Genomic DNA, 27,649 nt, shown 5'->3' on the forward strand with positions numbered 1-27,649 from the left:
CCGAGCAATAATCACAAGAAACCAAAACTAAAACAGAAAAACTTACTGTCCTAGCTGGGGCATTAACTCCCATAGCAAATGTTTCCGTCGAAAACAATACCTATATCAAGTTCAAACATAGGAAACAATCAATTGAATACCTACCAAAAAAGAAAAACCACAATCAACATGACTTCACATGGTCAGAACAATCAATGGATGTTCAAATGTAAATACTAAGAGAATAAGATTGGTACTCTCAAAGATAATTTAAATGCAATAGGATCTCTTGAAATTGTGAAAGTGCCACAGACCGTGACAGTGCTTTGGGTAAGATGACCTCTGTAGTTCCAGTTTAACATACTTTAGTAATCAAGCCCATTTGGCTGTTCAACCACTATCTCATTTTCTATTACTTATCCAGGAGGATCCTCATATTATCAAACATCAGATGCATAGAGAATAATTAACTCCATGAGAAGATCCTATTTACATTCTGGTATTATCAATCATCCTACACCTGCTACTAGGCATAAATGATCTGCATATCAATTTTGGAAATACATTAATACTTATTTAAAGTCCTTGCTAACCGAGCAGATCCATGGAAGCTAACATACCCTGAAATTTTGCATCTCTGCTTGTGATATCCTAAAGATGTTAAGAAGGGATATCGAATTAAAGGGAAATCATGTGGCAGGTTGCCTTTATGAACATGACTTATTCTTTTTCTTTTCTTCTTCTTTTGTGAACTTTGGGAATGAGTATGTAGAGCATGTTTCTTTTTTAAATGACCTCCTTGACCATTCTTTTACACAGACACCATGGAAACATTGTTTCAGCCACATGATTCTTCTTTTTTTTTCTTCTTTTTTCTTTTTCTTTTGTTGGGGGGGGTACACTTTTTTTTTTTTTTTTTTTTGGAATCAGCACCAAGACGAGGAAGAGGAATCGGCACCTCTACGAGCCGCAAGGCCAACGAAAGCTCTTTCGTTTTCTTTTCTTCAAAACCAAGTTGTCTCTTTTACCCCAAGGAAAATCCTAAATAAAGCTACCAGGCTGACTTAAAACAATTATTACAAAATACCCCCCGCAATAACTTTTCTTAATAAAAAGCGCACATGCGCTTGTTGGGCTCAAAGGTGCCCAACCGAACCACCTATATGGGCTTTTAAAGTGGTCGGCTGACTTGCAGGGCCTATAGGAGACTCATGGGCCTCACCCCAACCTTACTTCTCCATTTATAGACTTTTAAGGCCCCCATCACACTCCCTAAGATACGAAGGACCCTACTAACAACACCTGAAATGGGACCACTCTGATTCCTTAAACAATGGTTATTTCTTTTGTAGGTGTGTGCATATGTGGGCCTCTGTGTGGCCTATAGGCCTTTAGTTATTGGCTTTTCAGTAGTTTATTTCTTATTTCCTCATTTGCCCTCTCCTCTATTTAGTATCTCTTTTGTCTTAAGGGCATATATGCAATCGTACCACTTATTATAAATAATGGGCATATGTGGACCCATGTGTGGCCCTTCTGAGCTAGTGAACTAAAGGCCCATAGCTCACAGGCCCACACACACACACACACCCCTACACCTTTCAGCAAAAATAGACCAGAGACCAGCAAGCAGGACCAAACTCCACTTCTACTTCCCAAGGACACCTTCATGCCAAGAAGGGAACAACATCTCGATTGAACTAGGCATAAGCCGAGGTATTTTGAAGACCTCCAAAACATGAACCCACACTTCCTTCCACAGATTCCATAATACTTACCACATGTAAATATCAAAAATGATTCTACATCGATATCCAAAATACTCACCACGTGTAAATATCAAACATTGTATTAGAACTTCCATATGGCCTACTGTGAACTGCATAAAGAAACATAGATTCTACAATAATTCTACTAATGTCTGAGGACTAAACATTGTTTCAGCCACCTATTTCTGCATAGATATCAAAATACTTGCTGCATGTAAATATCAAACATTGTATTTGAACTTCTATGTGGCCTACTGTGAACTGCATAAAGCAACCATCTTCAGGTTCTAAAATTGATTACACAAACTTTTTGGTGGAAGTTAAGAAGTCATAGATTCCATTCCACTTGAGAATGGGGAGGGGGAAAGCCATCGCCATCATCTTCACCGTTCTCCAAGTCAGCCTTTAAGAAGCAGGAAAAAAATCATAATACATACAGTATGCAAAACACCCCCTAAAATATCCAGAAGAAAGAAATATGTGTGAAGGCAGTGAAGGAAAACATGAATATAAGGAGAGGAAAGGGTGGGTAGACCTTAATCACACCACGACAGAACAGCATCTCAACAACTTCCTTAACAATTGGAAGAAGCCCAGCATGGTGTACACCGATCCCCCTACGCAGTAGGTTTTGGACTCTGACAACCTGCAGAAATCATCCATGCGGTATGTGAATGTCTGCTGTCAACAGTTTCAATCTGATAAAGCTACAGAAAAGCAGAACTATAGGAGACCTGTGGAAGATTTCTATCAGATCCCTTCAGCCGTGAAAATGCCTTGTCACAGAAAATGCGAATTTCACTCTTCTCAGAACTGGTTGTGAGGTCAGTCCCAGGCAAATTATCTGCTGACTTATCACAACGATTCTTTGAAAAGCAGAAAATAACCACCTGTAATCAACAAGCCATGGCCTCAATCCATGAACTTTCAATGTTCAAGACAAATTTGATGGGGATGAGGTGTATTAGATATAAACTACTCATATCTAACTCCGGCAACTTCTAGTCAAGACAAAAATAAATAAATGAATGAAAAGCATGCGTAGTGGAGGCAGGTAGCCCGATAATGGGCCTTTGGGTCCCACATGTGATTAGGATGGGCTAAGTTTAGGCAGCCAAACACCAGATGCATATAAGAATTTGCACATTTAGAACCAAAAAGAGCCGAAGAAATACTAATACAGGCATGTCAAGATCTAGGCATACTAGCATGGGCCCAACTAAGTTTCTTCATTAAAAATAAAACCAACGAGAAATGCTAAGGAGATGAGAAAGAAGGCAGATTGAAGGAAAAAAAAAAAAAAAAAATTAGCACACCACGTGAGACCCCAACCATTCAGCAGGTGGGGTCTCACCCTGAATATGCCGCTCAAGCATTTGTTGGGTGGAGAAGTGTATGAGAAGAATATACAGTAAGCAAATGAGCAACACCAGATATTCTGCATACATACATTGCACACCTAATCAGAGGACCTGCCCGATGCCCAGGCCAGGGCTCATTCAAGGTGCGCCCCACTACCACCAGTTGAATTCCTGATCTTGCACAGATGTGTCACTTATGCCATAGTTGTCAACTTCAATCTGCCTTAGTGAAAATCTCTGTGGCATTCCTAATAATCAGATAGATTGTTCAGGAATATTCAATAAAACCTTAAACACAAATATCAAGAACAAGGCAAAAATATGTTCTACAATGTCCTCACAGGTAAAAGGGACAGCTTTGAGAGCTTATTCACAAGCAATAGCCACAAAGAAGCCTCTGATCTTCTTGACCCCCAGTTGTTTTGATGAGCGCCACCAGCCCATGAAAAATTTCCCGCAGCTTGAGGTCCAGAATGCTTTTGCACTTTTCCACGATTGTGATTTTCACGTTGTCGAGCTTGAGCCCCACTTTGGGGTACTGCAGACACCATGGATATTCCAGGACCACCTCCAGCTGGACTTGAATTTTTTTTCTTGAAAGCGCCTTTTGCAGCTCTTACACCCTGGGGCTCAAAAACTTCATGTTCACATACTTTATACAGTTCTCCAGAGAAGAATAGGTAGTGCTCCAAAGGAACCGGTCTTTTAGTGGTGCTGACAGCAACAACACACCAAAGGCATGAAACAACACAATAGAAGTTGATGGAATAATGATCAAGAATGTTTTTCCTACCACATTCTTCAAACACAAATGCACAACACATGAGCTCGAAAAAATATCATTGGAAACAATAACAGACTTGCAATATTACAAAATTTTCAAGGAATCAAATACAACTACAAAACCTGTATTAAACAACTGGTTTGATGAGCTTTTCTAAGCCTTCCACATGTGGATCAGACATGCCAACCTTGCATGTGTGGAACATCTAACCGGTGCATCAGGTGAACCCACCATGTAGATAATCAGCCCAAAAATCTGGTCCACATTAAACATGCATGGATGGCCTGCTTAATGAGTGGACCAGACTCTTTCTGGGTGGGTCTACATAAAGGGGCTCACCTGATGCATGCTTGGGTGCCCCACATGCATCGTCAAGCTTTTCTACTGTGCCATGCATAGAGGTGAATTTGGGCTTAGCAAAACTCTTGGTTTTGATCCTTACCCCGTAACACGGATTTTCTTTTGCTTTGTCCGGCCAATCCAGTCAGCAAATTCTATTGTGTTTGGCACCTACAAAAATATTAACAAATAAGTAAGTTGACATGTCAGTCATCTCAATGAAACGGTAACATAGAAGAAAACAAAGATGAGTATAAACATTAAGTCATTAACAATATAACTATGTTTATTAATAAAACTACAGAATGTACTAAGAAAAGAAACAATACTGAACGAAGGATTCAATCATGGAAAGATGTCCTGATGACGGAGTGAAACTTGACTTTGATGAAGTGTTGGGAATAAACTAGGTGTACATCTTGCATAGAATTTACAGGAAAGAAAGCAAAGGTAGGTTCATAGATCAGACCAGAAGACCCAACAAGAAAAGGAACACACCGTTGCTGACAGGAGGACAATATTAACATGCCTTGGAAGCATGATAATAACTTCTTCCCAAACAACACCTCTTTCAGCATCATTTACATAGTGCACCTCATCAAAAATAACCTGTTTCTCCAAATATCCAGAAAGCAAAGAATGGCTCAGGTATCCCAACCTGAAAAGGAGAAGGAACAAAAATCTGGAAAAGTAACAAGAATGTAAAACTCAACCTATATAAAGAACATATCAATGATGGAATTAGATATGCTTGGATTAAATAAAAAAAAAAAAAAAAGCAAGCCCCTTTACCCATTCAATGTCCCGTATAATGTCAGCACCTTTATATAGCATTGACCTTAATATTTCAGTGGTCATGATAAGGCAGGATGCCTCAGGCCTCAAGCTTACATCCCCAGTAAGAAGGCCAACATCGAACTTGCCACAGAAATCTCTGTACTTCTGGTTGCTGATGGTTTTTATGGGAGCAGTATAGACGGCCCGAGTACAATGCTGCATAAAGTAGGTGTCTTTTAAAACATGTGGCATACAACAAAGATTGACACAACTTAAATAGAAAGGCAGGCATGGAAAGTTTACAATAAGTAGTAATAGGTGCATAGAGATGCATATTTAGAAAGAGCAAAGGCAGCAGCAGGACTTAAGAAATCTGTAAGCAATAGTGCAAGCACGAATGTTTGCACAGCTAGACAAACATACGTGTCAGAAGCTTGAGAAATTCTCAGAGCCCTATTCCATATACTTCTTCCATGAATATTAAAAAAGCATAAGAAAATAGGGGAAAGGACTGAATGAGAAAATATTAGTAGGAAGCAAAGACAGGAAGCATACTTTTGATGCCAATGCAAACGCATATTCTGCAACAACAGTTTTGCCAGCTGATGTATGAGCGGCCACGAAAACAGATTCACCTTTTTCAAGATAATAAATAGCCTGGATTCATGACAGAAGACCCAGAAAAAAACAATCAAGAAAACACATGTTACTTATGCTACAAATGAAACAAATGGCTGTGAGAGAGAGAGAGAGAGAGAGAGAGAGAGAGAGAGAGAGAGATTCAAATAGAAGAAAATCCCAGGCAGATACCTCAACATTTTACACTACAAATAAAAGTTATTAGAGTTTTCAAATTGAAATTGAGAATTGCAGTACAAATTGACCACTTTTTATCCAAAAGTTCCAAAACACTTATATCATATACAGGGTAACAAAAACAAAAAATGGTAAAGGGGGCAACAGAAGTCCACCTTCCTGGGGTTCCTGTCAAAATCAAAAAGCAGCAGCACAAAAGTAAAAATAAATAAATAAATTGTCTGACTCTGAAATACCTAAAGCGAGGCCTTAGATTGGAATTGATTGGGAAAACAGGACTGTGTACACAACCCCCAGTAGCTGGGACAAGGCTGTGAGGAGAAGTAAAAATCACCTAACTATGAAATGAATATATTATTTAACATTTCTACTCCTACAGCTACAGCCCATACTTTCATATGATCTCCGTCTCCAATAAACATAATCAAATGTCTCATACGTGCATTGAGCATCCAGAAATTTAAAGAAACAGATAGCAACTCTACCAAGGAGCCATAAGACAACTGATTGAACCTTGAAAACCATTCAAGATTGACTCAGTTTGGGAAGAACGGAATAACAGATGCTTCAGGGACACTGTTAATTCTGCAGATTATGTTTCGTCGAAGGCTAAGAGAGCTTTGATTGAATGGGCCACTCATGTTGACGCCCTGAAGGATAGCGAGTTAATTTTCCTAGGAGTTTAATTTGATCTGCTACCTCAGCGGATCTCTTTTCTTGTAGCTGTTTTCTGTTTTTTCTTTCTAATATAATCGTTATCTTTCAAAAAAAAAAAGATTGACTCAGGACGGGAAGTTCTAACAGATAATAATCATTATAGCTTACGACACTAAAGTCCTATTTATGTTGTAAAATCACGAAGCGTAAATCCTTTTAATTTTCAAGATCCTCCCAACCCCGAAGCAAGTTCAAATTGCAGCTGATTTGAAGGACATCATTCAAAATATCTGATTAATAAAATCCATAGTTGATTCAGTATCACACTTTCATTTCATCCTAAAAGAGGAATGGGAAAATTCTGCACATAATATGCTATCCAGTCAGCCTGATACCATTACAATATACAAATTCAAAGCAGTTCTCAAGTTATACTGACATATAACAATCCAATTACGCTAACTGTGAATAGCTATAATTGACAGCTTTTCACTGAAAACCCTCACCCTTGTCTGGTGACCATTCTGAGTAGGGTACAGAGTAGCCATGAGATAACGAGATCATCAAACTTCGCATAGCGACTCGAAGGGCCCCCAATAAAGATTGATGATATGGGATAGCCCAAAAGAATTCCGATACTATTGCGTGAAACAGCTTTGCTTGTATTACTACCAAAATATAGTAATGCATAAGAAAAGATCAGCACCTCCTTTTGGAACTTATCCAGTTCGAATGGAAAATCAAGTGCCATGTCAGGTACAAGTTCATAAAAATGATTTGCAATCCCTTCGCTGCTTCCAGCCACAGCCCAAGCCTGCAGAAGGGAAGAAACTCCGAAAATCAAAGCACCGGCTATAAAGCAATAGACTGGAATGATTACACTAAGAAAAGAAAAAAGAAAAAGAGAGACGGAGAAAGCAAAATGAGAAAAGAAACAGTCCTTTGAATGGGAAAAACTGGAATGTTTTCTAATATTCCAAATGAACTATGAAGTCTCTGGAGAAATGGACAAGGCAGCTACCTTAAGAACAAACTATATGAAGACAAAACTGAACATGATCATTTCATTTAAATATGAAGTGTTAACTTGTTGAAGGGAATACCCACGGAACAAAAGTTGCATTAACACATCACAGCATTCCAAACAAATGGTTCACTAGTTGGATCCGACCATTTATTGAGATATGAAATAAATGATGCAAGCTGACAGGTGATTTTAACTAGAGAAAAAAGATAAATGCAATAAATGGAAACCTTGTAGAAAAGCTCCTGGTCATTTTAATATCCATAACCTACCTTTTCACCATTCTAATGCAATTGTGATTATTGCATTTGCATGGTTTGATCTAATTTTCACTGCCATACCTCTTTGTGCTGTGTCCCACTGCGGTCACCAACACCATCTAATTGTGCAGTTGAGCCTTCTGGTTCCTCCAACAGTATCTCATCTAATGGCGCGAACCCAGTATCCTGAACAGTATCAGCTACATTCTCTTCCTCTTTGACTTCTGGTTCCAGCTTAACAGAGTCTGCTTCTGAAGAAGAACCTTTACAAATGAAATCACTCAAAAGTCGGAATATATTTCACAAAATAGTTCCGCTACATCAAAAGAATTGGAAGATCCAAATGTTATTGATTATCATAAGATACATTCAAATCAAACTTTCGAATGAAGAAACAGTGATACAATTGCATCACAATACAGCAGAAAAATGTTTACATCGAGCAGGCTAAGTATTGTACAAACTAGGTGACTCTACCAAGACGGGCAATCGCCTAGCCTAATGCAAACTAAAATCATACAAGTCAAGTGCTCCAGTGCCCATGGCATGAATCTATGGCAATTACCTGGGCCTAGAAAAATCCCCAAACAGCAGTTGCTAAGCCGAAGCCGCCTAGTCAAGATCCAAGACCCATACACGCCTTAAGTCTAAAGATTGATTATCCTTCATACACCATCAAGGACTTGATCATGTGATCGTAGTCCAAGCTAATGAGCCCCCTGACTATTGATTTGAACTTTGATCCTCCAATTTAAATTTCCAAAGGTCCAAATTCACAAACCTACGTCCATATCACACTTACACTCCCGTGCAAGGTAAGAGCAAAAGGCACAACCGACACCAAGTCAGCTCCCGAGGTTGGAGACCTTCCATCCTTATCCAAGCCAATCCACTCACATAGGATGACTGAACATTTCATGGAATAATGTCCACAAATGTGTCATAAACATCTCTACCAGTCATGGCTCATCAGAATATATACTCCTCACATACCCATACCATAAAAGTTTAAGACAATACCAGATACTTTAAAACATAGCATACATGTCCTGAAGGACCCATGGTCATCAAGATCAACAGCTGAGATTATGATGCAGGATGTGATGATCTAACCTAATATGATGTGCTGAAACTAGAGAGCGGATTAACTAAAGCAATCAAAAGACAAAATAATGCTAAACTACCACAAGTTAAAGAAACTCATATTTGTAACATGTTAAGGTTCATAGCACCTAACAGTCCCACAGTGTGATTCTTATAAAGTATCAAGTAATTATGATCGTGTTGAAGATATGACTCGCACTCAGCATAGGTATTAAATCTGAACACTCATGGAATCACTTGAGTTCTAAGGGTTTTGCATGTTTAGGATTGTTTTAAGGGTTAGGGAATGTAGGGAATTGGTTTAGAGAATTTAGCAAACTACGAATTTAGGGTTTCGATATTGGGATTTGAGGATTTAGGATTGTGGGGATAGGGATTTGAGGGTTTAGGGTAAATAGGTCAGGAAATTTTGGGGAAATTAAGTTTAGGGTTATAGGATTTTGGGGGAATTCAAATTAAGGTTCAGATTTAGGGATTAAGTAATGCAGGGGCATTTTCACACCGGCTCGAGTGGGGTAGCCCGTGGGATGCAGGGACACACTTGGGGTGGGTGACCGATGTGATTTAGAGCCCATGAGGGAGGTCTCGTGTTTGAGACTCTCACCAGAGGTGATTAACGCGCATTTCACACTGGGCTCGAGTGGGGTAGCCTGTGGGATCCGGGGACACACTCGAGGTGGGCGGCCCATGTGAGGCGGGTGGCTCATGTGAGGCGGTACCCATGTGATTTGGGGCCCACGTGGGGGGGTTCGGCCGAGGTCTTAACCCATGCGATGTGGGGTCTGGGCTATGAGATAAAGGGATTAATTCGTCATACTCTAACAGTTCGAGCTTTTAGAGGAAGTGGTTAATTATCCTGCATCAAATTGGTATCAGAGCGGGAGGTCTCGTGTTCGAGACTCCTCACCAGGAGTGATTAATGCAGGGGCATTTTCACACCGGGCTGAGTGGGGTAGCCTATGGGATGCGGAGACACACTCGGGGTAGGTGACCCATATGATTTGGGGCCCACGAGGGAAGTCTCATATTCGAAACTCCTCACCGGGGGTGATTAATGCACATTTCGCACTGAGCTCGAGTAGGGTAGCCTGTGGGATGAGGGGACGCGCTCAAGGTGGGCGGCTCATGTGGGGCGGGTGGCTCGTGTGAGGCGGCACCCATGTGATTTGGGGCCCATGAAGGGGGTTCGGCCGAGGTCCTAACTCATGCGATGTGAGGCCTGGGCTATGAGATAAAGGGATTAATTCGCCATACTCTAACAATTCGAACTTTTAGAGCAAGTGGTTAATTGTCCTACATCATTAAGGTTTGGAAAGATTGAGGATTTTGGGATTTGGGAATTTTAGGGTTAGGGTTTGAAATTTATGTTTAGGGGTTTTGTAAAGGAGATCAAAGGGAAGAGGAAAGTCGAAGATTTGAAGTAAGGGGGCCATGGATTGGGGAGGTCTGTATGGACATTGTTCACGCGATACTATTCCCGACTAGAGCTTGGGTTCAGTTGGGTGTAGGTTAGGTCTAGGTTGGTTTAGAACCATTTATAAAAATAAAAAATAAAAAAAAAAATAAAAAGAAGAAGAAGAAGAAAGAGAAGAAGAAGATGAAGAAAGAGAGATGAGAAGAGACGTACCTTGAGAGAGAGTCAGAGAGAAAACAAGAGGATAACTAAGGAATCACTCCCCAAATGGCTTCACACCATCAATCTCATCGCAAGATGAATTGCTAAATCACATAGCAGAGAGGAAACTTTTTTCATTCGTGGTTCATAATAATCAAACCCTAAGGGGGGTCCAAACTTTTCATAGTCTCAGAAAGAGACTTTTACAAAAAACCTCTCTCAGGAAAGAATTCTCATTATAAAAAAAAAAAATTTAAAATTTTAAAAAAAAAAAAACCTATCTCAAGTAAAACATAAAATAGTTCATAATTAATAAAATAAATGACAAAAATTACTCAAAACAAATAAAAATAAACTATCATAACTATTTGTGGCCAATGGGGTGGTCCACGATGAATATGGACCACGATGAAGAGTGGTCCAAAGGTCCATTGTGCACGATCCAACAAGTCGATCGATGCGCCCATGCAATCCAACGATCCAAACGCTCCAAACAAGCAACCCATGGGCATCTACCCAATGTGGGGTCTTCAACGATGGCTAGGAATGAGACTTGGGCCCCATGGGCCCCATATGATGATTGTCTAGCCATAAGTGCTCGGATGTCCTCATCAGATTGACCCAATTACGTCCACATGGCTAGTGGACTAGGGCACACATTGGTTTTCCAAGACAACTCCCGACGCTCCTCAATCAGATTTGCTTGAGGGACATGTTGCTTTTTGTGATTGCGGCACTATTATAAAATGACCCGATTTGCCACATACAAAACAACCAGTAGATTTGTCCTGATCTCTAAGTTTCTTGTTCTTAGTGTTGAGCTTAGGCTTCTTTTTGAATTGATTAGTTTGGTTCATCTTTGAGTTATTGTCCCTTGAACTAGACATTCTCATTCAACACATTAATTTTAGAAACTTCCTCCCTTATTTCCTCATTTTTTATCCTGTAGTATTGCCTCTTCCTCAATACGAAAGCGCACTGAGGCTTTCCATAGATGGCTCCAAGGTTTTATGATGAAGGGAGTGTTCATGATCTTTCGAAGATGGAGGCAATTTTTCAATAATTGCCGCACTTTGAACAATTCATCCAATTAATCCCCTCAAAGATGATATCATGGATTATCAAATTGAACTATAGATTTGTCATTTACCATTCAAAATTTAAAATATCTACTAACTGCGTATTTTTCCACGCCTGCCTTTTTTGTCTTGTGCTTCATTTCCAGGCAATGTTGTCGAATGGCATAAGCGATCTCGTGAGATCCAAGGGGGTTGTGTGCTTATGCGAAAGCACAATCACATATGCAATGGCACATCCCCCAAACAAATTTTTTAAGAATAAATTTAAGAAAATAATGAAAAAATATATGAAAATTTATGTAAAAATATTACGTGTAGGGAATTTTTAATTCTTTTTACTTTTAATTAGACTATTAAACTATAATAGGTCAACTAAACTACTCAAATGAATGCATATACTAAAAAACGTGAAAAAACAGCATAGAAATTTTATTAATGTCATTTTAAGAAAGAACGAGAATAAAAGAGTGTGAGAGAGGAGAGTAAGAGAATTAAGAAACTAGAGAGATTGAGAGACGAGTATTAGAGAGAGAGTGTAAGTGGAAAAAAGTGAGGTGAAGGGGAAAAAAAATGACAATTAGGAGGTACAGTGTGGATTGCATAACCGTATAAGTATGGCTTACACGGTCACATACTTCTCTTGTGAAACTGCATAAGCTCAAACGACACAATGACAGCATATGCTACCATGGAATATGTGATCCACTGGTCCAAAATGGCATATGCGATCGCATATGACTACATTGTTTCTAGGGCAAACAATATTTCAGCAGATGTTACATAATCACATAATTATAAAGCTGATTCCATAGCACACTTGAGTATATAGCTTTTGTAGAGATGGTCATTTTCATCCCACTTTTGATGGATAGTTGTTAGCTTTGGTTCATGCAGATACAATGGTTTTGGCTACACATGGGTGATGAGGTAGAAGAACATCTTTTGCCTCCACCTTATATAATGATGTCCATCGAACGTTTATGGATGAATAAACTTCTTGTAGATCAAGATATTTCTCGAGATTATAGGGGCCATTTATATCAAACTTGTTATAATAGATGCAAACGGGAAATACCACAACATAATTAATCAACAAAGTATAATCCCACACCTTTTTAGCTTATCTAAAACATTTGACTATTAGTTGTTGTCGAGACGAGGCACAGACTACGTCTCCCTTTGGGATGGTTCGCGCCCCACGGTTGATTCAACCAGCGCAGCAGGCTCCCAATGCGCTATCCCCAGGAAAAAACGTCCAGCGTCCGTGCACAGGTCACAAGAAAACCCAACATTACATTCATCAAAGACACTCTAATGTGGAGGCATTTTCACACTGGGCTCAAGTGGGGTGGCCTATGAGATACAGGGGCACACTTGGGCAGGGCGGCCCGCGAAACCCATGGATTTGGGGCCCACGAGGAGGGTTCGGTGGAGGACCTAACCCATGGATTTGGGGCCTGGGATATGAGATAAAGGGATTAATTCACCATGCTCTATCAATTTGAGCTTTTAGAGCAAGTGGTTAATTGTCCTGCATCAAATTGATATCAGAGTGGGAGGTCTTGTGTTCGAGACTCCTCACCAAGGGGGATTAATGCGCGAGCATTTTCACACCAGGCTCGAGTGGGGTGGCCTGTGGGATACAGGGGCACACTCGGAGTGGGCAGCCCGCGGAATCCATAGATTTGGGGCCCGTGTGAGGCAGAACCCATGGATTTGGAGCCTAGACCATGAGATAAAGGGATTAATTCACCATGCTCTATTAGTTCGTGCTTTTAGAGCAAGTGGTTAATTGTCCAAAAAGGAAAGAAGAAGAAGAAGTAAAAAAAAAAAAAAAAAGGAAAGATTTTTTTATTCGATTGTAGAGATGAAGAGAATACATTGTTGCATTAAGAATGCTAATGACAAAAAAAGAAAACCTTTTTAAAGACCCTAAACACCCTGTTTCTAAAATGATTTCACATTATTTTGGTGCACCTAAATATTAGGAGACGGGTTTCTCGCACTGAAAACAGTCCAAGTGGGCCACATCCATCAATTTTTAAAATGGATTAAAACAATAATTAATTAGAAAGGATCAATCTTAGAAAAGGGAACCCCTGCCCCCCATGTGCATCTATTTAACTATTTTTTAGCAAGAGCATAATGGAGCATTTACTGAAGAGGCTTTAGAGAGGAATGTTTTATGAGCACTAATTAGTCCACTTCCCTATATGATGTAGGACTAAATTTTTGCACTGGAAAACCCAAAAAATGCACCCTTTTCTTGTATGTTTGAGATACACCAAGTTTTGGGTGCACAACATTACAATATAGATTTCATATATCGTATCAAAGTGAAGGTTTGGAGAAACAGCAGTACCAGACAATGTAAAAGTAATGCACAAGTTTCTTATGATGCTGTTTAAAGACTAAAATAAAGAAGTTGTTCTCTTTCCAGGGTTAGTTAGCATGGATTACTGACAGGTTAGAGTCAACTCCACACCACCCCACCCCCAAAAAAAAACACACACAAAAAAGGCCCAACTCAGACGACTCACTCCTTAATCCATGGTAGCTAGCAAAGTCTCGGCGAAGCATACGGAATGAAGTAAGAAAAGGCGAATGCAATGAGAAAAAAGGCACCCCAAGATCTTTTATTTGCACAAATAAACTGAACTGACCATCACTAGCTGGTCCTTCATCAACACCTTCTTCCCAAGCTTTCTTGAATAAATCATCAAACTGTACAGACAACGTACTCTGCAGATAAATAGAAACACGGAAAACATGAGTCAAGTACAAAAATGGGTCAAAAAATCATCTTTGACAATGTGTACAATGACAATTTATAGTCCAACATTCATCCCTAATTGAAAATCAGCAGTCCATAAATTACCAGGTTCAAACTAATGGGGTCTGGCCAAAAAGCCAAAAAATGAAGTAAAATGCAATTGAGACAAATAAAGCTTGCGGCCCATGGAACAAGCCTGACTAGAATAAAGTATAAACCGTTCCAGGAAGCATCAACTGACCAGATTTTCACCCGTGTCAACCGAACTTTGTTCATCAACACATTTCCACGAGTACGGATGTGCCTTGCGGAAGTATAGAAATTAATACATTAGAAAGTGCAGGAGTCTATAAATATTGAGTTCTTTTTTTTTCATTTTCCTTCTAGACAGCTTCTATAACAAGTAAATCACAAGATTTTTCCTACTAAAATGGGATACCTTGAGACAACCAAAATCCACTCCTTGCTTTAAACTTGGAAGAATAGTCTGTGCAGGGCCACCATCAAGAAGTTCACGAACCCAATCACCATTGCGAGCACCCTCGGGAACAGTCCTTTCCGAAGATTGAGAATTGTCTAGGCCTCCAGGACGGAAAGGACGCTTGTTGATGCTGCCACTTACAAAATCCTTTGAAGGTCCAGGCATGCGTGGCAAGGTTCCAGAAACTTGAGCTCCTTCCATTAGCTCTGTCACCTCTACCTGACAATAGCAAAAGGAAACTGACGTTGGGAGAAAAACAGAGAGCACAAATGGTAAAATGAAACTTGCCTGATATTGCATATTTAGAGTGTGAATGTAAATATAATAGCATAATTATGATCATAAATGTATGCAAGACATATTGCCAACGATTATCATAATCGCCAGTTTACTTTCTTTTTAAAAACACTAGTGGAAGTGGGACATGCAATGCACATCGAGAGAGACGTGCTTTGCAACTTTTTTTAAAAAAAGATTGAACTCATATTAAAAGAAGGGAGCCAAAGGCAACCCAAGAAACAAAACAACAAAATCAACTATACAACACAAACAAAAGCAAAGGGAAACACAAAACAAAAGAAACCTACAAAACCAACCATACGACTTGAGACAAAAAAGACACTCAAAGCTGATAGAGCGAGCCAACAATGCCACTCGCCAAAAAGGTAAGAAATGTGAGAACATATTGGAAGTCAAGGCCAAGAGACCATTCCCCCAATTCCCAAAGATTAAAATCCAACAACCTAGATGACGGAGATGAGATATCCTGGAAGCAGTGGTTGTTCCTTTCTCTCCATAAAAGCCCGGAGAGTCTCCAACACAACCAAACGCCAAAGAGCTTTGTAATCTCTACCAACACCAACACCATGCCAGGCAAACAGCATGCAAGAAACCGAAATAGGCATTACCTAAGGGGAGTTAAATCTGGCCAAGATAGAAGACCAAACTTCACAAACAAAGGGGTAATGAAGAAAAAGATGGTTAATACATTCCACGCTGCCAAGGCAGAAAAGGCAAACGTTGGGAAGAACCATTATGTGACACTGCAAGTTATCCACTGTGAGATTTTTCCTTCTCGAGAGAAGCCAGACAAAGGATGCAATTTTTGGAGGCCCCTCCATACGACCAAACGAAAGAAGGGGAAACTGAATCCTGGGCTAAGAGTAGGTCACGAATGAGTTGAAAAAAGGTCTTAGAAGAGAAGCTACCCGAAGGAGAGAGCTACCAAGATAAGGAATAGTCCACACGCAGGGAAGGTTGGATCCCTTTGAGGAGCTTCAAGAGCTCCAAGAATTCTTTAACCTCGAGTTCCGACAAAGGTCTCTTGCAAGGATGGCACCATGCCGCTAAACCAACATCAGAAAAACAATTTCCAACAGATGAGGAGAGATTAGAGACCACCTTGGCTAGACCAAGGAAAGCAGAAGCAAGAGGTTTGTCTGATATTCACTAGTCTAACCAAAATTTGATTCAAGTCACATCTCCAAGGCCAAAAGAGATCCCTTCCAAAAAACGAAGCTTAAGAGCAGCAATGGCTTTCAAAACAGGCTTTATAGAGGGAGGAAGATGTAAAAAACCACCCTTCCTCCTCAATAACACATTTACAAGTAATAATCTCTCTCCACCATTTACCTGCCTTTGTGCCAAAGCACCAAAGCCGTTTACCAAGGAGAGCAAAGTTAACAGCTATCAAAACCCTAAAACCTACTCCTAAGTAGGGCTTGCAGACTATAGATCAATTGAGGAGATGAAATTTGTGGCTATCAGAGTTACCATTCCATAGAAATCTCTCCTAAGCTTTTTTATCCTGTTTAAAATAGACTTTGGGCATCGATACAGAGAGAGAAAATAGGAAGGGCGGTTAGATAGAACCGCATTAATAAGGGTAAACGTCCCCCAAGAAAGCTAGCCGACTTTTCCAAGGGGATAATTTCCACTCTACTCTCTCGATGACCACGTCTCAAAGATGATTGGCAGGCTTGCCAATGTAAAGGGGAAGCCAAGGTACAAAGACAGGAAAGAACCTGCCTTACAACCAAACACCCCCGCAAGCATAGAGAGAGAGGAAGCGGAGAGGTTAATGCCTAGCATTTCGCTTTTGAAGAGATTAATCTTGTGACCCAATATGGCCTCCAAACAATGAAGAACTTTTCTCAAGTTGCCAACAGCAACTTCAAAAGCTCCACAGAAGAGAAGCATATTGTCAGCAAACTGAATATGGGTGACAATGGGACTAGAAAAGACCACTTGTAAGCCACTGAACGGACCAATCGATCCCCCTTTCCTCAACATTCGACTAAGAACTTCATAAGCAATCACGAAGAGGAGAGGAGAAAGTCGATCTCCCTGCCTAAGACACCTGGAAGACTCCCTACCATGCTTTACAAGATATGGGAGAAATTCTAGATGCAGAGAGTGATTTGATACTCTAGCACTTTGTGATGTTTGATAATACTCTAGCACTTTGTGATGGTTGATACTCAGGCTATGTACGTACCAATACCATACATTCACTCGAACTGTCCAAGAAGTGTACCCCATTTCAAATAAATCACCATCCAAAATTCAAAGTTATTTAACTAATCTCTTATTAATAATCATTGTATTTTATATTTGTAACATCTACCGTTTTCATTTTGACTATCCATTAAACATCCACAAATCAGCACGTCAAAAAATCATATTAATCAAATTTTCTGTTTATAGCTATTTAAATCAGATCCCATGATTATTACCGTGTATTTTGAGTTCATTCCATGCCACTTGTACAGTTTCTTGGTATCTACATAACAACTACCATGCTCTGCCATGGTATAAAGGCACTTATGGGTATAAAAAGTTGTAGTGTGTCAATAAAAGATCACATACATAAAAATTACCTACATACCTTACTGTTTGTTTCAAACTCTTCTGATGTCCTTTGACAAAACATAGTTTAAGCCACTCTAATTGCGTTGAAAATTTTTGCCCTGTTAATTTGTATTCGTCAGAATATTCCAAACTTTTGAAGCAAGAAGAAATCATGTGGAGGCAAAGATCTGGAGCTATATGGCCGAAGGAAAGCGACATAAACACATCTTTTTTCACGGCATAGCCAATGCATGGGCCAGGAATAATCTCATCAGCAACATATCAGTAGGAGGCATCAGACTAGAAGGAAAGGATCAAATCAGCTCTGCCATAGTAGATATTTATTCCAATCTATTGTCCAATGAAGATAGGACAGCATGTTTTAGACAATTTACAAATACAAAGTACCTCGGAACCGGACAGGGAATTTTTAGAAAAGCCATTCTCGGAAGAAGAAATCAAGGCAGCGATAGATACTTTGGTAGGCGACAAGGCACCGGGCCCCGACGGATTCCATATCCATTTCTTTCAAGCATTTTGGGACACGGTTAAGAAGGACACTGTGGAATTCCTGCAGGAATTTTACAATAAGGGGTGTTTACCTAGAGGCATGGGGGCCACATCCATAGTACTTGTACCCAAAAAAGAGGGCGCATGATCATTATCTGACGATAGACCTATTAGTCTCATTGGCAGCCCCGATAAAATATTGGCTATGGTGTTGGCAACCAGATTCAAATCGGTTCTATCGTCGGTGATATCAGAAAATCAAGGCACTTTTCATTACAGAGAGGCAAATATTGGATACAGCTCTTCCTGGTAACAAATGTATCGATTCTGGACACAAGGAAAAGAAGAAGGGAGTGGTATGCAAGCTGGATATCAAAAAAGTGTATGACCATGTAGATTGGGGCTCTCTGGAATACATGTCGAGAAGGATCAGTTGCGGCAACAAATGGATTTTCTGGATCATGGAATGCATCTCATCAGCATCTTTTTCAGTGATGGTGAATGGATCGCCTAAAGGCTATTTCAAGGCATCCAGGGGGCTAAGGCAAGGCAACCCATTATCCCCTTTTTTAGCCATCGTGGTGGTAGAAGCTCTCAGCAGCATGTTATATAAAGGGGAACAGGTGGGTCGAATCTCTAGCTTTCGTACATCCAACACCAGTCCCTCCATGTCCCACTGGTCCCTCCATGTCCCACTTGCAGTTCGCAAAGGAAGAAGAAGAAGGTTGAAAGTCTAGTTCCTTCCCCTCATCTTATCTCGGTCTTCTGTTATGCTTAGGGAAGCTCCCGAAATACTTGTTGTCCAAGGTGATGGAGAGATTTGAATGGAAATTGTCAAGGTGTAAAGGTAGAAATCTATCTCTGGTCGGGCGTATTATGTTGATAAAAGAAACTCTATCGAATTTGCTGTTGTATTTTATGTCTCTTTATAAGTGTCTGAAATCAGTTCTAGATAAGCTTGAAAAGTTGCGTAAGGAGTAAGGACTTCATGTGGCAAGGGGTTAAGGATAAACACAAATTCCACCTAGTAAAATGGGAAGATGTTTGTTTACCTTTTAGCGAAGGGGGCATGGGATTGGGAGATCTATTCTCAATGAATGTGGCAATGGAGATTCGAAGTCGAAGATAACAAGTTGTGGAGGATAGTTATTGCTCAAAAGTATGGTTTGGAGGAGAGAGGTTGGGAGACCAAGAAAACATCATATTATCGTACATCGAGCATATGGAAGGCTATCATCTCAGTTTCTCCCTCGGTTATATCTTCTTCATCCTTCGGCCTAGGGAGTGGTGCCCGAATTCGTTTTTGGGAAGATATATGGTGTGAAGGCAGGCCGCTGGCAGAGGTATTCCCTTCCTTGGCATCTTTATCAGTGACAAAGCACATCATAGTTGATAAATGTTTCTCATTTGAAGGCGAAAAGGGTGCTTGGTGTCCTCCATATAGGAGGAATCTCTCGGACGTAGAGGCCGGGGAATATGGAAGGTTGTTGCTGCATCTTCATCACCATGTCCCATCGTTGGGAGAGGCCAATTCCTTGGCATGGTTGTATTCTTCTTCTGAGTCTGTTTCAGTAAAATCCTTTTTTCAACAAGATGAGGCCTCATGGGATCGAGACCGGAGTTCGATCCCCTTCGTGTTTTGGTTTTACGGAGCTCCCCCCCAAAATTTTCTCTTTTGCATGGTTGGTGGCCAGAAAGCGAATCCTGACATTAGATAATTTGCAGAATAGAGGCATGTGCTTTCCAAACATCTGCCTTCTATGTATGAGCAATGCTAAATCTATAGACCGCCTACTACTTCATCGTCCCTTCTCCGTTCACATATGGAATCATATTTTGTGTTTGTTTGAAGTTCATTGGTCGATGCCACAGTTAGTGCCACAAATGCTATGGGCTTGGCACAAAACACAAATGGAGAAGGATGAGCTACCTATATATGGAGGTTGTGTATTCTGGCATGCCTTTGGAATATATGGGACGAACGCAACGCTCATTGTTTTGATAACAAGCTGAAGCCGTGGGAGTAGATATTTTGGAAGATCAAAAGAGATGTTGATGTAGGAGTATTTTCACACCGGACTCGAGTGGGGTGACCTGTGGGATGCAGGGGCACACTCAGGGTGGGTGGCCCATGTGAGGCGGGTGGCTCGTATGAAGCAAAACCCATGTGAAGTGAGGCCCGGGGTTCGGTCAAGGTCCTAACCCATGGGATGTGGGGCCTGTGGGCTATGAGATAAAAGGATTGATTCATCATGCTCTAGCAGTTCAAGCTTTTAGAGCAAGTGGTTAATTGTCCTGCATCAAAGTGGTATTAGAGCAGGCCTCCTGTTCGAGACTCCTCACCGGGGGTGATTAATGCAGGGGCATTTTCACACCCGGCTCGAGTGGGGTGGCCTGTGGGATGCAAAGGCACACTCGGGGTGGGCGGCCCCTGTGAGGCAAGTAACTCATGTGAGACGAGTGGCTCATGTGAAATGGGACCCACAAGGGGGGGTCGACTAAGGTCCTAACCCATGCGATGTGAGGCCTAAGCTATGAAATAAAAGGATTGACTCACCATGCTCTATCAATTCGAGCTTTTAGAGCAAGTGATTAATTGTCAGGCATCATATGTATTAGATTGGGCCACTCTTATTCTCCACATTAATATTATTCATCGCCCTTCAATATATATATATATATATATATATATATATATATATATATATATATATATATATATATATATATATAGTTAATAGTAGAGAGTAGAGACAATGATTCGTATTGCAATTGCCATGCATTCATTACTTAGAGAAAAAAATATAGATGGATTCTTTGACAAAGAAGAAAAAGAACAAGGACAAGAAACGTGATTGTAAACCACACATTCTTTGCCACATAAGATATGATATGTAATTTCCAGAATAGGGAAATGGCATAAGGGTGCATTTGGTTGCAGCAAATATCATGATATTTCAAGATTAATCAATCTGATTTGGTGCAAATTTTCATGAAATTTGGTGCAACCAAACACACCCAAAGAAAGTGCCCGTCAACATGAAGAAAATGCATTTTGCCTTTAATATGCATCAATACTCAAGAGGCTACATATAAATTCATGATCATCCAACACTCTCAAACTATCCATGGAGAATAGATTATACAATCTGGCATTTACTACAACCGCCAACCATAATATCATTATCATAGCACATAATTCCGATGCTCCAAAGGAAAAGTAGGCATGTGGACTGCAATTATGAAATGATTGCTTAGAAAGAAAAGGCCCATCTATAAGCATGAAATCCATGACAATATATCAGTCATTTTTTCCCCTAGCTAGAAATTTGAGTCATTTGATAGCCCTCTAGAAGTGCAATCTCATGGGCCTGAGCAAAATTGTATCCCTGGAGGATGGTTGGCCTGTTAGAGGGAGTTCAAGACATCTGCCCGGGCTAGGATGTTTCCTTCTGCCGGGTGCCTTGAGAGGCAAATGAGGATGCTGATTGCCTTGTGAAATCTGGTGCCCACAGCATGAGATGACCATGTCAATGATGAGATGATGGTCTTTTCTTTTTCCTTTTTGTAAGTGTATCGTTGCAGCACCTTGCTGCTAATTGCTTCGTTTTTTTTTGGTGGGTTTCTAGGATTTTTTTTTTTTTTCTTGGCCCCATTTGTTTCTCCTTTTCATCTAAAATAAATTTGATTATCTATCAGAAAATAGCCCTCTTGACTGTTTTACAGATGTTTGTTTGCCACATGCACCAGCACAGGCAAGCATGCATGCATATAAGATATATCATGTTAGTCACATGTGCAAGGCAGCAGACCCTAATTCGTTGGGATAAGGCTTGGATGGTGATGAAATCACAAGTGCAAGGCAATGGATATGTTTATATTTGTGATAACTGAATGCAAATATAACAAATGATCATTTCCACTCCACAATAAAATGGGAGCACAAAAGGTATATTGCATGGACAAACATAATAATGGATTGACATTACATCAGATCCATTATGTATCGGTTTTTTATGGATAGGCAACGTGAAAAAAAGGTGTCACTCATATCAAACTAATGCGTCGCTATATATAGTTTGGCTTATACAAACCATGTGCAGGATGCAGGCAACATAATCACGTCATAACAGAAAAGGTACCATTGCTTTCATTTCATATACTTCTATCTATATGCTGCCACCAATTTATCTCCCTAGTGATAAATTGGCATTGTATTGTCTGATACAATGAGTATTGGTTTTGGGGTCAAAGATGTGTGCTCTGACAAACTCTTTTTTCCTTTTAGGTTGGGCATTCGCCGATTGCCCATGGTAAGACTCAATCACAGACCTCCATCGCATCAAGAGAGTGATACACACCAGTTGGGATGCTGAGCTGGGTGTTTTGACAACAAAACTCTTAAACTTAAAAGTTGAAACATGTTACATCATCTTTTTCTTTTTTTTCTTTTTTCCTTTTTTTTTTAATCTCTATATCATATCAGGTAGAATTGAGGTAAATATATGCAGGAGACACTATTTACACCCACCCCTTCCAATATATGCACCCGTTCTTCTACTTTTGGTAATTCAATGGTACACAATTGTGCTACAGTATTACCAAAAGCAAACAAGGAGTGTTTCTGTCAAAAAAAGGTACTTGTAATATCAATTACCACTCATTTGTGCCAATCTAAGGCGCAGGTTCGCTTATCAATAAAAAAAGAATGGCAGGTTTGTTTAGAGAATCAGAAAATGCTAAGACAGAGAACGTTATATACCTGTACTGAGATGGGTTTCCATTTCCCTTGAGAAGTTCCATCCTTCGAGCGCCTGAATGGTAATTCCCATGAGGGGACAACTACGGACCGTGGCAACGATGGCTCCAATTCTACTTTTGCCCTATCAAACCAATCGAAATCCCATTGTCTACCAGAATTTTCTGGAGAGAATTCATCAGGATCCAATTCCGGCACGAGATAATTCTGCTCCAAATCCTTCTTCACAGTATCAGGTGTTGCCGGCTCAAAAGCCGATGGCTGAAAACAGTAGTGAAATTAAATAATGTAAATTTCCTTCTAGAAAACCAGTTTAGTAGTTCACAGGACTACCTGAAGTTGTAGCCCTTGGAGGCCATGAATGGGGCCCGCCCGATGCAATCAGCACCATTATTGGGTGAGCCAGGTCACATAGGATGGTCAATGGACCAGGCTTGGGCTGAGCAAATCAAATCTTTTAGACCCAGCATAACCAGTTCAAAATCCAGGCCAAACCCAGGTGGCCTATTGACAGCCCTCCATCATGGATTCGCCATGTGGCACATATCAGAAAATCCCAGATGTCCACTAATTAACTTTGGCTCGTGGAATACCAGACATTGACATTGTTTCAGTTTTAACAGCTGGTTCGCATGCTGAAGCAGGGCTACCCTTGGTCATCGTAGCCATTCATTTGGTGGCCCCAGCATTGATGACTGAATGTGCTAAAATTGCACCAATTAGAAAACCCTGATTGCTCGAGTGATGGACTTTCACTAATGAAAGCCATTGTAATGAAGCAGGACTGCAAGAATTTGAGTCTGGACCTGTATTGTTCAGATCTGGAACCAATTCTTCATCAGATCTCAATGCAGAAAACAGAAAACTGGAATCTCTCTTTTATCGAAGTAACCATTCATCGTTCCCTTTTCACATCCATTGCTATGGTTGTTTAATTTAAATCATCATTCACCAGTCCACTTTCATGTCCATTGCTGTAGTCTTTTAAAAACCTTGATTAGAGAAGTAAAGGTCTCTCAAGTCCAACTGGTTGGACCACAAGTTATGGGCCACCCAGCAAATAACTTCCAACCCATTAAGTGCATGTGACATCAAACTCTTCCAATAGGTTGGCCCCACTAGAAGGATCACTTGGTGATCGTGTACTCATCCGGTAGGCCACACCATATCTAGCCATTGATAAATAGAAAAAATAAACGCATTGTCCACTCAATCAGCAGATGGGGCTGATTTTTTGCACAGTGTGATGGATACAACCCATTGGACAGGCTTATGTTGCACGCCCATGAAAGATTGGAAATTATCTGCTGGGTGGGCCAGAATTTGTGGTGCAACCGATTGGACCTGAGACCTCTTTAAAGGGATCCACCAACATTTCTAATTTTAGACTCCTCGGATCTAATGCAGTCCATTAATGTTAATACCTAACACAGGCACTTATCCTAAACAAGAATCTAACAGATACTGAAGAATTGAAATCTCACAATCTTTCCAGACGCGCCCTGTGCATGACTTGACACAGAAGCATATGGACTTGTGGGCCCCTCATTTCATCTGATCATCAAACCATACCATCTAGTTCAATCATTGTCAATACGGTATCTCTCCTAGCAATGAGATGGCATGAGGGGTCCATCCGGAGCATTGGACTGATCATGGGGATCATAGATATGATCCTGATCATCAATTCCACCATTCTGGACCCTCGATAAGGTCTATATGCACAAGATGGATGTTGGATTGTCCATATCCTTGATCGATGTCATTGGACGGGTCTGACCCTCAATCGGCCAGGTAATAAAATAATCTGAGACCCACTTGATCGTGATTTGTGGCCCAGATACATCACATCACGTTGACCTTCCTAGCATTAACCAGTTTGAATGTCACACCAGACCTCCATTAAGGATTCCGATCTGGAAAAGGAATTGATAGCTTGTAATTTCGTCGTATAAATTATCATTTCAACAATCAACTTCTACCATGTCTATACTACTTATTATCGTCATGATATCACTACAGCCAATTTCATTCTTTAAAATAGCTGGATCATCCATTCAGTAGAATTTCTGCCGCATAGGCTATCATCCATTCAGTAGAATTTCTGCTGCATAGGCTATCCACGGTGGGGACCCCTGAATAGACGGCCCTGATCACAGAGATATCATCCAAAATTACAACTGAGACCCGGGGAGTACAGTTTAAAGCCTCTCCCACAGACTACCCGCTTCTTCCTTCTCAAAACCCCCAAAACACTCAAAAGCGGAATAAACCTGATTATCAAAGAAAATTACAGAAACTGCCATTGGCTATATACTCAGGCAATGGAGTGAATGGAAGAAAGTTTCGAGTTCGAACCCTACGACGAGAAATTGATGAGAAATTGCATCGATAAAATGGAATTGAGATGAGAAATACTGACGAGAATGAAATCGGGGAGAGAACTGAGAGGGTTCGGGCGTTCGACGGGTGGGAGAGGCTCGAGCCGGAGGTGGCCACTATAGCCGGAGAACCCGACCCTGAAAGCGACTTCATTCGCCGCGACGATCCGCTCCATGTCCGTCGCAGCTGCAGCGTCTGACGGAACGGAGCTTCTTCTTTCTCCTGCTTCTTTCTCAGACTCGTCTGACTAGGCTTTGTTCCGCCGCGACATCTCTTTTCATCTTTTCTTGCTTTCGAAGGAGCGCTTTTTCGCGGGTTGGGGGAAGGAAGCGGGGAGTGGAGAAAGAAAGCGCTTTGGTACCTCGCGCTACGTACCTACTGGGGTTAACTTCACTGACATGAGACAAACGACTTGATGTGCAAGCAATCCATGCCGTCCATCACGTACAGAAACCTTTTTTGGGCCTTTATTTAGAAAATTAGGATGATTGAACGCTCAACTGCGCCGCTTATAAAATTTATAGTTAAAACCTTTAAATTCAGGTGATATGGCCCACTTGAGTTTTGTAAACCTGTGAATTTTGGCTAAATTTTCATCCCCATTGTTAGATAAATGGATTGGAGAGCATACAAACACCGCGATGGGTCCTTCATAAAACTAATAGTGAGCGTTCCATCCCATCTATTTCCTGTGATATGGCCTAAAATAAATTCTAGATGATTACAATCTTTAGTTTCAATGGTTAAAATATGACATAGTACCTGATTAATGGTGTGGATTTTATGAAATACGAGTAAAAATTTCTCTAAGTTTGTGAAAGTAACCCGGTTGGTACCAAGCCCGAGTTGCCCTAGCGCGGCACAATGTGATAATGAGAGGGTTTAGTCTCCTGTGATCGTCCAACACCGTTTAATGGTGATTACTATTCCTTCTCACACGTGCCACGCGTGTGCAGACATCTGTACCATCCAAAATATGAATCATATTGTATTGGACCTGGAACGTATATATAATTAAAATTTTTAAAAAAAATAAAAAACCTAACCTAGAGGTACAGTCTGGTAGCTAGAAATAAAACAGTGAATGTTTGGTTGATTTAACCTTGTCAGGTGACATTTGTTTATGCTCTATCTAGTCCGGCAATTGGAACGGTCTGGATTTCAATGAACCTGTGCCTAGTGGACGATTGATGCGGTATTTTAAAGTTTGTATACGGGACACGTGCAATTCGTGTCATGTGATGTTGGTCAGCCTATTTTTACCGTGCTTGTCAGGCACCTGGAGTACGTGAAGACCTTTATGACGATGAAGAAGGGGATGGTACGTGTGAGGGGGGGTGAATAGTTTACACACGTATAACATCTGGCACATATGATGCATCCGGGTAGTATATTATATCTTGAAATTTGGATTCTCTGTTTGCCACAAATAAAAAATTATTATTTTTATGTACCTTGATTGGTCCGCATCATCATTGATACAGCCAACACTGCAGTGATGTATCTCAGTCAAATCATACTAAACTGAAATTTCACGTTTTGTGGTGAGCAGAGAATCACGATTTCATATCCCGATCCTCTCAGGGCATGTTTGATTTTACGGTGAAATGGTAAACGCGGTGTAAAAAAGTAATAATTACTTCCCCTTCCATTTAAAGCATACTTGATTTGACTACTTACTTTTTAAAATGAAAACTAAGAATATTACAAAATATCTCTGAGTCCCACTGTGTTGCATTTCACGTACCTACACCGCCCATCCATTATCCAGTTGAGTTGAATTCATAGCATGAGTAAAAAATTAAGGCATATCCAATGAATTGAATACTTACCGTTGAAAACTTTGTAGGGCCATTGTTTCTTTTGGCGTGGGTCACTTGAGTGTTGGATTCACTTCATTTTTTGTCTCATGCTTCAAAATATTGTAATAAAACAAACTGACAGAATGGATATATCATTCGCATTACCTTGCTGTTCAAAAATTAAAATTACATCTTTTGAACTAATTTCACATGCACAAATTCCTATAAATTATCAAAGGCAGTGAAATTATAATAATTACTATTTCCCAAGTATTTTTCATTTCTTTGAAAAACAAACAAGCCCTTACTAATGAAAGCAATAACCAGGTTCTTTTAGGGCGTGTTTGATTTTCTAGTTAAATGATAAATGCAATGTAAAAAAGTAATAATTACTTCCCCCTACATTTACAACTTACATGATTTGACTACTTACTTTTTGACCCGAAAACCAAGAATATTACAAAATATCTATGAGTCTCACTGTGATGCATTTCGCTTATCTACACCGTTCATCTATTATTCTAGTTG

At 40.3% G+C, this 27,649-nt stretch overlaps 1 protein-coding gene across 7 annotated transcripts in view; it reads right to left on the reverse strand.

Moving 5' to 3' along the window:
- Window positions 1-25,700, reverse strand: part of LOC131243936 (DExH-box ATP-dependent RNA helicase DExH11) — a 70,119-nt gene extending 44,419 nt beyond the window's left edge. For 3 of the 7 annotated variants that reach the window (XR_009170223.1, XR_009170222.1, XR_009170221.1), the window contains exons 1-15: window positions 25,360-25,700; window positions 22,941-23,198; window positions 14,777-15,037; window positions 14,579-14,641; window positions 14,228-14,306; window positions 7,848-8,029; window positions 7,189-7,296; window positions 5,565-5,666; window positions 5,025-5,225; window positions 4,731-4,841; window positions 4,336-4,403; window positions 3,451-3,823; window positions 2,483-2,638; window positions 2,284-2,394; window positions 47-100 (exon numbers count right to left, since the gene is read on the reverse strand). Coding sequence is in view for 4 of the 7 variants with exons in the window: in XM_058243570.1 (XP_058099553.1) it covers window positions 47-100; window positions 2,284-2,394; window positions 2,483-2,638; window positions 3,451-3,823; window positions 4,336-4,403; window positions 4,731-4,841; window positions 5,025-5,225; window positions 5,565-5,666; window positions 7,189-7,296; window positions 7,848-8,029; window positions 14,228-14,306; window positions 14,579-14,641; window positions 14,777-15,037; window positions 22,941-23,198; window positions 25,360-25,494 (2,262 nt within the window). In the remaining 3 variants the exon portion in view is untranslated. The remainder of the gene's footprint in view (window positions 1-46; window positions 101-2,283; window positions 2,395-2,482; window positions 2,639-3,450; window positions 3,824-4,335; window positions 4,404-4,730; window positions 4,842-5,024; window positions 5,226-5,564; window positions 5,667-7,188; window positions 7,297-7,847; window positions 8,030-14,227; window positions 14,307-14,578; window positions 14,642-14,776; window positions 15,038-22,940; window positions 23,199-25,359) is intronic. The other 4 variants (XM_058243571.1, XM_058243570.1, XM_058243572.1 and 1 more) reach the window with 4 other exon arrangements.
- Window positions 25,701-27,649: the final 1,949 nt, after the last annotated feature.

This window comes from Magnolia sinica, chromosome 4 (assembly GCF_029962835.1).
Source record: "Magnolia sinica isolate HGM2019 chromosome 4, MsV1, whole genome shotgun sequence".
Classification (NCBI taxonomy): domain Eukaryota; kingdom Viridiplantae; phylum Streptophyta; class Magnoliopsida; order Magnoliales; family Magnoliaceae; genus Magnolia; species Magnolia sinica.